This window comes from Vanacampus margaritifer, chromosome 10 (assembly GCF_051991255.1).
Source record: "Vanacampus margaritifer isolate UIUO_Vmar chromosome 10, RoL_Vmar_1.0, whole genome shotgun sequence".
Classification (NCBI taxonomy): Eukaryota; Metazoa; Chordata; class Actinopteri; order Syngnathiformes; family Syngnathidae; genus Vanacampus; species Vanacampus margaritifer.
Genome location: NC_135441.1, coordinates 13,683,009 through 13,696,585, shown reverse-complemented (window position 1 = coordinate 13,696,585; position 13,577 = coordinate 13,683,009). Strand labels below are relative to the sequence as shown.

At 38.9% G+C, this 13,577-nt stretch overlaps 1 protein-coding gene across 5 annotated transcripts in view; it reads left to right on the top strand.

Moving 5' to 3' along the window:
• The window catches only part of mid2 (midline 2), a 117,496-nt gene that overhangs the window by 56,877 nt on the left and 47,042 nt on the right, over positions 1-13,577 (top strand). For all 5 annotated transcript variants that reach the window (XM_077577837.1, XM_077577840.1, XM_077577836.1 and 2 more), the window contains exon 2: positions 709-1,610. In XM_077577837.1, coding sequence (XP_077433963.1) covers positions 765-1,610 — 846 coding nt within the window. In that variant the 5' untranslated portion in view covers positions 709-764. The remainder of the gene's footprint in view (positions 1-708; positions 1,611-13,577) is intronic.

The following is a 13,577-nucleotide window of genomic DNA, read 5'->3' as shown; positions in this document are numbered from 1 at the left end:
GGCCAGACTGCTGACTCATTTTCTGGACTGCATTATTAAAAAAAATAAAAAAATCTGTTATCAATTTAATGGGCTAAATCAGCTGATTCTGTCTTGTTTCTGTGTACGTAAAAGTTTGATGTCAGAACATTTTATATACTTTATCATTAATAGGCAAACTCTGGAGAAGAAAGCCATTTACTCTAAAATGTAAATTGTTTTTGTCAGTTTTTTCTGGTTTTACCTGATTGTATAAATCTTGTTGTCACAAAGTTTTCCTTCTCATCCTTGTGTTTTGTTTTCTGTTCATTTGACCCTGAATATGAGCAGAATATTGGCAATCTCCACACTGGTACTTAAAAGTTACAGCTATTGTTGCTCCTTCTTGTTCGCTCAGTGGCTCCCCATCACTGAACTCGCAGTTTTTCCTAACACAGTTGTATTCTGTGCTAACGACCACATAAAACATCAGATGAATAAAAAGATAGAATAGCGAATGAGGGCATATGGCTGTAGAAGCTGTGCACATGCTGCAGTAGCAGTTTTGCAAAGGAGATAAATGTGTTTACTTGTTGTCTACCAACCACTCCGGAGAAAGCGTTACACCTCATCACAGCAATTAGCATTCACAAGGTGATAGATGCCTGATTGCATGTTTCTGCACTGACTGATCTTTTTTAATCTGTTGTCATAAACATTTGGTTTAATATTTTTCTTTCTTCAACACAGGTAAAAGGCCAGCTTCTGTGGGATTTGATGTTGCCTTTAGATAGGTTCGACTGAAGATGGAAACACTGGAATCCGAGCTGACCTGCCCAATCTGCCTGGAGTTATTTGAAGATCCTCTGCTCTTACCGTGCGCCCACAGCCTGTGCTTCAACTGCGCCCACCGCATCCTGGTGTCACACTGCTCATCCAGCAAGCCGCTTGAGTCTGTTTCGGCCTTTCAGTGCCCCACCTGTCGTTACGTCATCACGCTGAATCACCGCGGGCTGGAGGGCCTCAAGCGCAATGTGACGCTGCAGAACATTATAGACCGCTTTCAAAAGGCTTCCCTTAGCGGCCCTAATTCGCCTACTGAGAGCCGGCGCCTGCAGCGGCCCTACACCGCCAACATTAGCGGCACAATAGCCGGAACAATTGGTGGCGGCGGTGGTGGTGGAGGTGGCACAAGTGGAAGCAGCGCCCGGAGCAGCCCGGCCACTTCCAGCCACCCCCACCCCCACCCCCACCCCCACCCGCACACCAATCACACCAATCACATTAACCACACAAATGCCAACCACAGCCCGGCTTTTGTGGCTAAAATGGATCTGCGCATCTGCTGCCAGTTCTGCGAGCAGGATCCGCCTCGCGAGGCCATCAAGACTTGCGTCACGTGCGAGGTGTCGTACTGTGACCGCTGTCTGCGAGCGACGCATCCCAACAAGAAACCATTCACGAGTCACCGGCTGGTGGATCCTGTGCCGGACACGCACCTCCGTGGCCTGACCTGCATGGAGCACGAGAACGAGAAGGTCAACATGTACTGCCTGGTGGATGATCAGCTCATTTGTGCCCTCTGCAAACTGGTCGGGCGGCACCGGGAGCACCAGGTGTCCTCCCTCACCGAACGTTTCGACAAACTCAAAGTAAGTCCTTCATATTCTTTTCACTTGACATTTTGAGCGATTTGCTCATATTATTTATTTGTTGTATTTTAATTGTGAGTTAGTACAACTGTGTTTTTTTTTTAGAGTGGGAGCTAATGCTCTGAGAAAAAATATTGCAAATTTGCCACTTTATATAGTCGCAAATTTGCGAGAAAAAAAACCTCCGAAATTTGCGGCTTCATAAAGTGGCAAATTTGCCACTTTATAAAGAGGCAGATTTGCGACCATATAGTCTGGACGAAGTGTTGGCTTTTGTCCACCAGTAGCTAACGTAAGGATTCGTTGGTGGTTAATGGAAAACTCTTTAGGAATTGAAAAGGCGGGATGGAGACGGATTTATTCTTCATTTAAACTTTATTTGTCATACACGGCAGCTAGAGCAACAACACTTCCTGGCCCCCTATCAGCTGACTAACACTAACCAATTATAAGATGGCATACTTGAGGTAGGAAGTAAATGACGGAGAACTGAAGATTTGACACATGAAGTTAGTTACTTGTACAAAAAAAAAAAAAAAGTATGAATGTGTAAATAATAATTCTGGAAACGTGAATGTAGAAGTAAATATCCATTTTGACAAATTAACTTAAATGCTTGATCGTCAGGGTGTGGACCTTGGCAAAGCGAGGCGTCTTCGCCGCTGACAATACCCAACGCTTCAAAGTGTATTGTGAATGCTTAACCGAAAAGTATTGGCGGAAACATCCGAGTACTACACTATGAGTTTTTTTTCTCCCTGCCACTTTATAAACTCACAAATTTACGAGTATTTTTTCTCTCGCAAATTTGCCACTTTATAAAGTCACACATTTTTCTCTGAATATTTCCCCCCTTCTAATAAAATATATTTATACGTGGCCCTAATACACCATCGCAAGTTAGACCTGACATTGTATAAAATGATTTATTGTTAAACATTGTTATTCCCATTTCCTTATCTCACAACGTTGATGTTTAATCTCAAACACATTTGTCACAATATGTTTGGCTATCCCCAACTATTATAATTTTTATCAGCGCCACATCATCAGATCTCATCAGGACGAAAGACAAACGCGAGCTTTCGGGACAGTATGCCGGTGAGCTGAGAGAGGCGGCGGGCAATAGGGGAAGCCGTCATCATAATAGTTGATGAGCTGGCATTCCATGTGACCGCTGAGCTTTCAGAGTTTCCTTGTAAAGAGAAGGAGTGCTGAGTCAGGGTGAAAAAAACAACAGAGAGGTACAAGCTGGAGCTAGTGCTAGCATAGATGGGTTCTATCAAGTTGAAGCATGCTGAGTGACTTGACATGTTTGACTTTTTAAAATATTTTTTTATAAAAGTAGTACTAGTTTACTAGTTAACACATTTAAAACTATTTTTTCCATTCCGTTTTTAAGGTTTATTTTTAACACAAAAATATAAAAGAAGCATCTGTGTTTTTGAACATGATCAATTGTAAATAGAAGCAACCAAAATGAATGAAATCTATTTAAAATTAAAACAATGATATTTTGATATTTATTTTGAACAACTTTTTTGCATTCTCTACATACAGGGTAGTTTTGTTTTCCATCAACAGTCTTCCGAAATAGCTTACACTTCTGCCAGAATCCTCTGTGTCGGTGAAAAAATATTGTCATTGCTTTTCCGCCACGTATTGGAGCACCGTAACATGTCTGACATATTATTATTCACTGAGTTGCACTGTTTTCTTCATTTTGTTGTCTTTTTCATCATTTTCTTCTTCTATGGTTCACAACTTGTTCTTTCGCTGTTTGATATTGTAGCATGCACTCGAGGGGAGAAGCTAAAAGACAAAATTGCTATACTGTCAAGACGAGACAAACAAGACTAAATTGGGTAGTAATGAAAACTAGAATTTGAAACAGTAATGTCTGCCGTCTGATTTTTTTTCTCTCAGTTTATCAGAAGGCCATGCACCGTTCCATTCTAGCAACTGACTTCTTCAGTATTCCAGATGGGCTACTTTCATGTTTTGGGGGGAAATCTTCATTTAAAAGCACAATGCTTTGTAGGGTAGGCACTATACAATACATCCCCATAATCACTCACTAAGCGGACACTACCATCTGACATGTGCATTGTGTTGTCCACTGACATGAGGAGATAACATAAAAAAAAGCGTAATTTAAACCTAACTATGAATTTCTATGCAGAATATGCAGTTTTCGGTTGATTTAATTCAGTAAGGGAAACATAGCTACTACATTGTAATTTGGCTTGTAGAGAAAAGTTTCGGGATAAGAATTAGTAAGCAGCAGCGAGTGTTTTCTTGAGTGTGCGACGACAAATCATCTCGAGGGAAACACCACTGAACGGTTGTTCTCAGCTGCAACATAAGTTTGGTTTTAGAAGAAATGTAATCTCCAAATTCTCTATTATTTATGATTTGCGCTCTCATAATTGTCTGGCTAACTTTAGCATGAACATATCTGCAATATTCAACATGCTCAACATTATCACCTTAACCCACAAAAAAAAACGTGTTTATTTTTGCTAACACATGCTCCTGCCTCATTCTTTTTACACTGGGAACATTTACAGGAAGAAGTGGCTGGCACTCCTAATGCTTTCTCCTCCGCTTCATAGCTTCTTTCTTGTGGTTCTTTGGAAAGCTCCCCGCAGCCAAGACTTTGAACTCTCGCTACTTAAAAAATCCTCCATCTTGTCCACATCTGGGACAGAGGCAGCCCAAGTCCTAGCTCTCCTTCAGCTGGCAAGTGCCAGTTGATGTATAATCTGGTTTTCAATCATGGCAAAGCGGGGCAGAGGAGGTCTTATTAGGGCATCCCTAATCATAGAAGATGTAGGTCAAGTGGGGCTTTATATATTCAGCTTTTTTTTCTGCCCCATTTTAGGGGGGGGGGGGGGAGTTTTATTTGAAGTTAAAAGTACCTTTTATGTAATTTCAATTTTTGATATTCATCTCAGTAAAAAGGTTTTGCAACCAAGTGCATATTAGCTATTGCTGTTCTTAACGTTGGGAAATACAATCTCTAAGTTCTATCACAAATAAGATGGCTTTTAGGTAACAAAATGTGTATTTTTTTCCTTCACTGAAGATATAAAATTTGGAATATGTGGCTGTTAAATAAGTAGTAATTTTTAATACTGTATTATTGCTAATTTCAGGTTATAGTTACATAATTAAAAACCCTGATAAATGTGTATATATTTTGTTAACTACATCGACATAGTGTAAAAATGTATAAGTAAAAGTTAGTATTTTTTCCACACATACATGCACTGACGTTAAACTCCACCATTAAACAAATGCCTTCTGATAGCCATGGTCAGCGTTGGCCTCACTTCATTTGACGTCTGTATTACCCTGTTCTGTGTGTGCACTGGGAATGATACTTTCATGGATTACTCACACTTGAGGAACAAGGTAAGCCACCCTTGGGTGAGCAAAACTGATATTCCACCATGAGCCAAATCTGTAAAAGGTGGAATTGTGGCTCAGCTGCAACAGAAGGGTGCGTATTCCCCAGGCAGCTGTTGAGCAGAGCTCTTTGCCGAGAAGCAGACATTTGTGCCTTTTAATTGGCAGGCCTTGCTTGGCGCGTGTGCCTTTCTTTGATATGCTTAAGAGTACATCTTAAAGCTACAACCACTTTCAGTTTGGTTGCATTTTGTGTTACGGCGTGAAGGTCTCATCACTAGGGCTGCTTGATTATGAAGAAAATGTTGATCACGATTCATTTGGAAAGTCACGATTAGGACAATCATTTGGCTTTTTGATACAAAAGAAGAAAATGTTTTCAATTAATTTCTTTGAAACACTATAATTACGCAAGTTCCTTTTGGACCAAACAAGATTTATTAAATTTGTTATTTTTTAAATAAAAAAAAAAGGTGAAAATAGATCAATTTAAACAACTCAAAATTAGTATTAATATTTTTTTATTTTTGTAAAAAAAAAAAACTTATGACAAATTAATTGTTTTGAAACACTATAATTACGCAAGTTCCTTTTGGACCAGACAAGATTTATTAAATTAGTTATATTTTTAAATTAAAAAAAAAACGTGAAAATAGATCAATTTAAACAACTCAAAATTAGTATTAATAATCTTTTATTTTTGTAAAAAAAACAAACCATTATGACAAATTAATTGTTTTGGAACATTATAATTACGCGAGTTCCTTTTGGACCACACAATATTCATTAAATTAATTATTTTAAAATAAAAAAATATACATTTAAACAACTCAAAATTTGTATTGATAAACTTTTATTTTTGGTTACGATTATGCCAATTTTGTAATTGAGGAATGTAATTGAAATTGTAATTAAATTCGGATTAATTGCACAGCCCTACGCATCACCCAGTTCATTTTAGGCAATGAAACAATTCAGCAATTTATTCATGATAAAAGCCAAAGAAATAAAATGGCGTCATATTTAAAGGTAATGTCTGGTCCCAAAATTTAACAATGGTCAGATGTAGATAGTGAAACGGCGGCAAGGACTCTAAACAAACAAACAAAACGCTTCTCATGCTCCCCCTGATACAGTGTGTGCTTGCCAACTGCCAACTTCACTACAGTGACAAATTATTATATGTATTAAAAAGTGTGACATAATGACAATCAAAATAATTCTTCTTCTTGAAAATGTCAAGGGAATGAAGCAAAAGGGCATTAGAGGGGATGAAATTTCAGAAATGTGTGAAAAACATCACATCAGATGAAAAGGTGTCACTGTTATGCCCTCAATTTTAGGCAATTGGGGTTTGAAGAGCTTAACGTTTTGTAAACATGCATGCTCTTTTGAAAGGTCTTGACAGGTCTCTGTGTACTTGACGATAGCTCGTTATAAACAAGAGGATTGCAAAAAAATTGTTTATGCAACATTTCTATTGGATTATTTCCCGTTTTGGAAAAAGATGGCCTTCACATATTGACTCCCTTCTTCACTCTCAATTTCCTTCAGTACCTCCAGCCCTCCTTTTTCTTCATCCCACTCAACCCGTCAACCACCATCCAGTATCCTCTGCTTCCCCCACCAATCCAAGCTCCTTAGGCTATGTCTAATTTCTGTGTGATGTGTGCATCTCGTCCGCTCCCACTACGGTTCCACTCCCGCTTTAGCTAAATTGAGCTTGGGCAGGAGTGCACACATTTATGCAAACTGTTGCTGTGTGATCAATGCCTAAAAGGGCTACTAAGAGCAAAGTTTGGCACAGACCATTTTGAACTGAACATTAAAGGCCATCCCTAAATTCAAGTAACCATTTTCTGCTCTACCACATTTTGCTTCATTTCTGTCTGTTTTTACTGTGCTGTTTATTCCTTATTTAGCACTTGGGCAGTGGGTGTCGTTTAAGCATTGCCCACAAACATGCATACACTTGTCTGTTAATGTTAGAGAACGGGAGCCCTCCGAAGTGTGTGTGTGTGTGTGTGTGTGTGTGTGTGTGTGTGTGTGTGTGTGTGTGTGTGTGTGTGTGTGTGTGTAGGAGGCTAAAAGGATGTCTCTCAAATGTGTGTATTTTCAGGTATACGTGGATGTGCATGTACTGTATGTGGAAGTGGATGCTATTAGTTGTGATGTGCTAAGTGATGGGTGGCTGCGAGTGTGCTGCCAGGGGGAATCCACTGCTCTCTGTGGAGAGCTGCGGAAGATGGAGATCACTTAGTCATGCAGACATGAAATCAAAAAAGATGAGTAAAATGTAGGGGTGTAAATCTTTCCAATCAAGACGATTCGATACGCATCTCGATACATGGGGTGCGATCCGATACAAGGACAGTTCGATTTTAAAATGGAACGATTCGGTTCGGTTCGACTCGGTGTAGCGTTATTTGATTACTCAACATTTAGTCAAACGTCAAATTAATTAAGAATTATTTTGTTACCCCATTAGTTGTTTGAATATCTTGTTTGATTTAAAATGATGATCAAAATCTTGTCATTTGTACATTTGCCAACATATGCTTTTATTTTGGAAAACAGTGAGCAACATTTTTGCATACAAATGTTCTGACATGTTACAGACCAAAATAGTAACTATCAGTCTTTTAAAATGCTGTTTTAACATGCATCTGCCTGATAAAATACTACACTACTAAGTTTTAACTACTAATGAATATCTTTTTCAAAGTGCCATCTTACTAAATGTAAACTAATTAGCTTAAAACAGATCTCAGTTCTTTTCTATTATGTTTACTCTTTTGACAGTTCCTGTATATTACCCATACATGCAGTGAATAAGTTGATGTATACTTAATGCTTATCAAGGTTCTTCTTGTGGATAAAATAGCTGAACTTGATCATCACGATGATGTCACCTATCATATTTTATTATCAGTAATGAGAGCTGGCACTTTATTGCTGTGTTCCACTCAACACATGCTTATGTTTTTGCCTGTGTGTGACTTTAAAAAAAAACAACTCACTACGGCGTGATTGTCATGACAGGAATCTAGTTGCACGTCATATCAGGGGCGCTAATGTATTTATCATGTCCTGAAAGCTCTCATTCTCCTCAGTAGTATGGCTTACGTCTTTAACAATAAACCGGGTAATTAAGGTCGTTAATTGAACACCAGCTCCATGCCATCTAATCAAGCGTGTACGTACATCTGCCGCACTCGCGGTTGACAGTCTTTGTACATGGCAACAGTCTTATCCAATATTGTCTTCCATTGTTCATTTAAAATAAACATCTCCTCCATACTTTGGACATGAAACTTGCCGGGGCATGCTTTGAATCTTGTCCACGTCTTCATTCAACTTCCCTCCCTGCCAAACCAAGCGCTGTCTGACGTCACATAACTGTGACAAGTTCCGCGTGACTTATTTTTTTTTCACCCACGCACAAACAAACACGGTATCCAGGGTGAAGTCTCGCGTGACTTGGAAGGAAATGCAGTTTCAACAGCTCGCTTGTGAATAATATTCTCATTCATCCAGGATATTTCATTCCCATGGCATTGAATCGATCGGGATTGTACTGTTTTTGTTGTTTTATAAAGCAGTTTTGAGCATCTGGATCAGCATCATAAAACCGATTTATAACGCCTTGACCAATGCATCAGACGATTCAAGCTATTTTCAGACCGTTTTTTTTTAGTCCTTGTGCCGGCGCACTCGCATCGTTAAACTCAAAACCAGATTTCCGGTTCAAATAGTTTTTTGTTACCCCCTTAGTAAAATGCTTTTTAGAGTACCACTTGAAGACGTGTGACCTCATTCTAGACACGCATGTGCACCCATCTGACATTGCATCATGTATGTGCAGTCATGAAAGTCCATGGTAGGGTGTGGTGGGTCATGGAAAAACAGATTAACAAATCAATCCTAATCCATGCATTGTGTACAATTTATGCAGAAAGGACATGGTGAACTTTTAACAGCTCTGGTGTCAGCAGTGCTATGCAGAAAGAGGAGTATGATACGGCCACTCATCTGCATCTCCTTTGTATATTTCACGGCACTAATCTGATACAGCCATTACAGTTTAGTCATTAGCTACTAATAGCCTATCTTTGCAAGTGAACTACGGAAATAGATCACCTTTACTATATTTTAATGGAAAAGCAGAAAATGTTATTCATTTCCTACGCTCCAGAAATGCTCCCACCCATACCACAGGCTGCCCTTTTTGGTCAGCCTGAACAAGCATCATACTCGCACAAACATTTCTCACTGAAGGCTGTCTGTCTACTGTGTGTATACTGACGGTTTTAACTAGAGAATGTTATAAAGCAAGCAAAATTTCCATCTTGGCAGCTTTCTTAAAAATAACTACGATTGCAAAAAGCTCAAATGCAGCTGCGTTTGGAGGCTCATCTAGAAATATCTTTTTTCTACTTTTGCTGTATTTGCATGCAAGTACAAACTGTATTCATATTCATTTATTCCATGGGTGGCTGCAAGATGCGACATCATAAGCGGATTTATAACTTCATCAAAATGATGATTTTTCCACTTGGTTCCAATCGTTATTACTCCGACTTTTGGTAATGTACAGCATTGTTTGTTTGTAAAATATGATGAATAAGCATTCATAAGTATTAATCTGTGGAGCAGATCAGATTTATGCTAGTGAAAAGAGGGCACTTTTGGAGGAAACTGATGATATACACAGTCTATCGGCATAGCTTTGAGGCTCGATTCAGAATAGCATTTCGTATTTGTGGAATTTCATTAAAGAGACTCATTTTAAGCACACAAATAACATAAAGCACAGCAGGTTCCTCCGATTCCTCCCATAGAGAGCTGATGATTCAGGGCCAATGTAGGGTAATGCATAACAGAAATATTTACAGTTAGTGTAAAATGTAAGTCAGCATCAACACAGCGAAACAAATTCAAACATATCAGAGCTAAATGATGGAGCATTGGATGACACATTCTTACGTGTGTTTTTTTTTTTTGGACTGCCTTTTGTTGTGAGCTTTCTTCTCCCAAAATTGAGACTTGTCAATGTGCGTCACTTACAAGATACTTAATTTGAACTAATGACACCAGTGTGAGACGAACAGCATGCCTTCACTCGCCCGAGGACGGCAGGAAGTTCTGATTCATCACTGGTCCCAAAATAGCCCATCGGTTATTTAGCTTTGGCGCTGCTGTTTCTGCTGCACACAGTGGACAGTAGTCGCTAATGAATATTAGTTTTGTCATGTTACGTTTACATTTGAAGTTTTATTGAAATTAATACCAAAGATCAATCTAATGAGTACCAATGCAATAGCTGTGTCAAAATTCTATTGAGTTGTATTATCATTGCCAGATTAACATTATGTTCAATTATTATATTTTGTAATATTTTAGCTGCCTTTGTTAACTGGGACACTTTTAGAGGAAACGCGATTTGACACAACATAGATCTATATAATAAAAATAAAGATAACCAATCTAGTACAATAACACCATGAAGGATAAACAAGGATTAACTAATTAAAGACGTCAAGTAAAAACCTACGGAGCACTGCCAATGACGTCAAAAGACGTCATCCTTTTTTTTTTCTTTTTTTTTTGAAACGGGTGGGGGGAAGCCTTCCGCATCTCTGGTGAAAGTTTCAATAAGGTCTGTTGTGCCTAAGGACTATTTTTGGCCCCTAGAGGGCAGCGATGACTGTCTTTTGACAAGATCGGGTGGGCGTCAGTAGAGGCGGAGCTAGAGCGTCGAGCAGGAGATCAGAATGGAAAACAAAGGAAAAATGGCGACCGGTCGCGAGGAGTTCACGCCCGAGCCGTTTTTTTCAAAGCCCAAAAGCATCGACCAACGCTAAAAGAGCACATTGATGACAACGATGATCATCATCGATGATGATGAAGGTGAATCCGAGCTTGACGGCGAAATTGGAACCGCTGACGCGGCGGCTATGACGGCGTCATAAACGCGGAGCACAATCGAGCACGCACAGGCGGACGTTCGATCGGACGACGGAGAGTGCCCAGAGTCCAATGCATATTCATCGGAGAAGTGTGTACAGTTTGCTACTTGCTGTTTATTCCCCGGAAAAAAAGGCTGTCAAGAAAGTAACGTTTGCACGCGAAACGGACAAAGTGAAAGTAAACTGTTGTGCGAGTCCAGCGGCGTCACCTTGCACGCAGGAGAGCGCTACAAAAAGAAAAACTGTATTTGAAACATCCACATAATTGTAAATAGTACCACAGTTGCACACATTTGTAAATAGTTTGCGAAATTGTTTTGTCAAATTGTTACACTGTTGAATGGAAATAAACGTATTTTGCAATCAAAAAACACTTTTTCATTGTTGGTGAAAGCGTTTTACAGCAGTAAAGCACTATTTAGGTGTTTGTGGCATCATTCATGGACAAAAAGAAGTGTAGAATTCACTAGAGTGCATGAAATAACATCGTTTCACAAAAAGCCGTTTTTCTCCGCTTTTTGTTTCAAAACAGAGAATTTCGGTGAAAGTAACCATTTTCTATTGTTGATTACTGAAGAACGGAATAAGGTAGAAACAAACTTTTCCATAGTCCAAACACAACATTTTCTGTGGACCTTGAAAGAGCAGTCAAAATGTTGAAATCGGCTGGCACTGGGAACAACCCGTTTCTGAAAACGTCTGGCAGTGAAAGAGTTAAACGTCAGTGGCAGTGTGGCACTATGCCTGATATTTATTTATTTTTTATGACAAAAAAAAAACACTTTCATAATCAGAATGTGCCGTCTTATTTTGGGGGATGAACACAGATGGCGCTTAATTGGACTTCTACTATCACTTGTCAGTTTGAGCTTATTTTCAAGGCTGTAGGTGAAGAATGAAAGCTAAATGGCATGTGAGGAAGGATAAAAGAGCCCAACAGAAGTATGGACGCTGTTTCTAGCTAAAAATAAATAAATAAATCATGTTTTAGCATTTGCTGCCTTGAACAGAAATTAATGTCCTTGTTGACATTGTTCTCATTCTCTTAAGTGTTATGAAAGGGTTACATTTTCTCTCAAAAGAGTAATTTTCTCTGAGACAAGACAATTTGCCCGAAAATGCAGCTGGTAAAAAAAAACGTATCCGTTGGCATGGCATGAGTGCATCACGCCACCACGCTGTGTGAAGGCCAACTTCAAAATAAAATCCTACCAAAAATACATGGATGACAATGCAATACTCTGGTAACCGCTAGTTAATTACGCCGTCATTGAATGATACGGCACAAGTCTCCGGCATTTGCATCTAGCCGCTAGTGGTAGTGTAAACATTGACATCTCTTGCAGACACAAGACGCATTCAAATGCAGTCGGAAATTGCAAATACACAGAAAAAAACTCAATCATTGCATTAAACGTACAAAATGGCAAATACCTAAACAGTGTATGCTTTAGATCAAAATAAAAAAGGTGACATATATCAAGAGGAATGAGCGGAGTTAAATCATTTTGCTATTTTGCTTACCGGTAATTACAATTAATGTTAGACCTAGTCAATTATCTTTACAATACCTAATCAAATAACTAGGCTTCCATCCTCCATTCTAGTGTTTGGCATGTAAATGAATAAAAAATAAAGAATAAAGCTGCCTTTCTTAAATATAATTTTTATAACATTTTCCACCAAAAACTGTAGTGACTTTACATTAGTTCCCTAACAAACAGCCAAACACTGGACAACAATAATATTCAGTTTATTTTCATCATCTGAAAATTTATTTTTGGAGCAAGCCGCTCTGCACTACCATCCCACTATTATAAAACGATAGCAAATAACAAAATAACTACTCTAAAATGGAACTCCTTAACCAATGATTTGGCCACTAGCCTGGTTCCAGAGAAAAGAAAAACTTTGGTATGGCGGCCAAAGCTCTATCTTGGCACAGCCAAAAGTTAAGCTGAGCTGCAGTGTTAGCACATAGTAGCGTTAGCTAACAGTGTTAAATGATGTACAGTATAATTATGTTTGGTTAAGTTGTCATCATGATGGTGACGCGTACCATTGATAATGCAATAGAATCACATAATCAGCACTTAATTGATTGCTTGGTAAAGTTGTCTGGGCAGGCGGAAGGGGGGTGTTTGTGTTTAGCAACATGTCCATGCGTCACAAAAAATAATTTCCTTGTATTGGGCTCTCGCTTGTTTTTCATACTCTGGACTTTGCACCCACTATAAGAAACAAACCGCAAGCTGCCTCCAAATAAGGCAATCGAGGAAAACAACCAGCCCACTGCTTGTTGATAGCCGGGATTGCCTTTGGCTGGAGCGATATATGGATAGATTTACCCCTAAAACGAGCAGGTATCAAGAAACAATTCTTGATCCTTGGAATATTATTGATGAAATGAAGGAATGGTACAGACATTTTAAGAGTGGAAAAAATGCTTTATTTGTCTTATGTACGCTTACGTTTCTGAGCATTGATTTGGATAAATAAAAAAGAAAGAATATAAAAAGATAAAACATGTAACTACTGTCAAACATTCCTTTTGTGTGCTCACCTCTCTGGGATGTTTGGAATACTT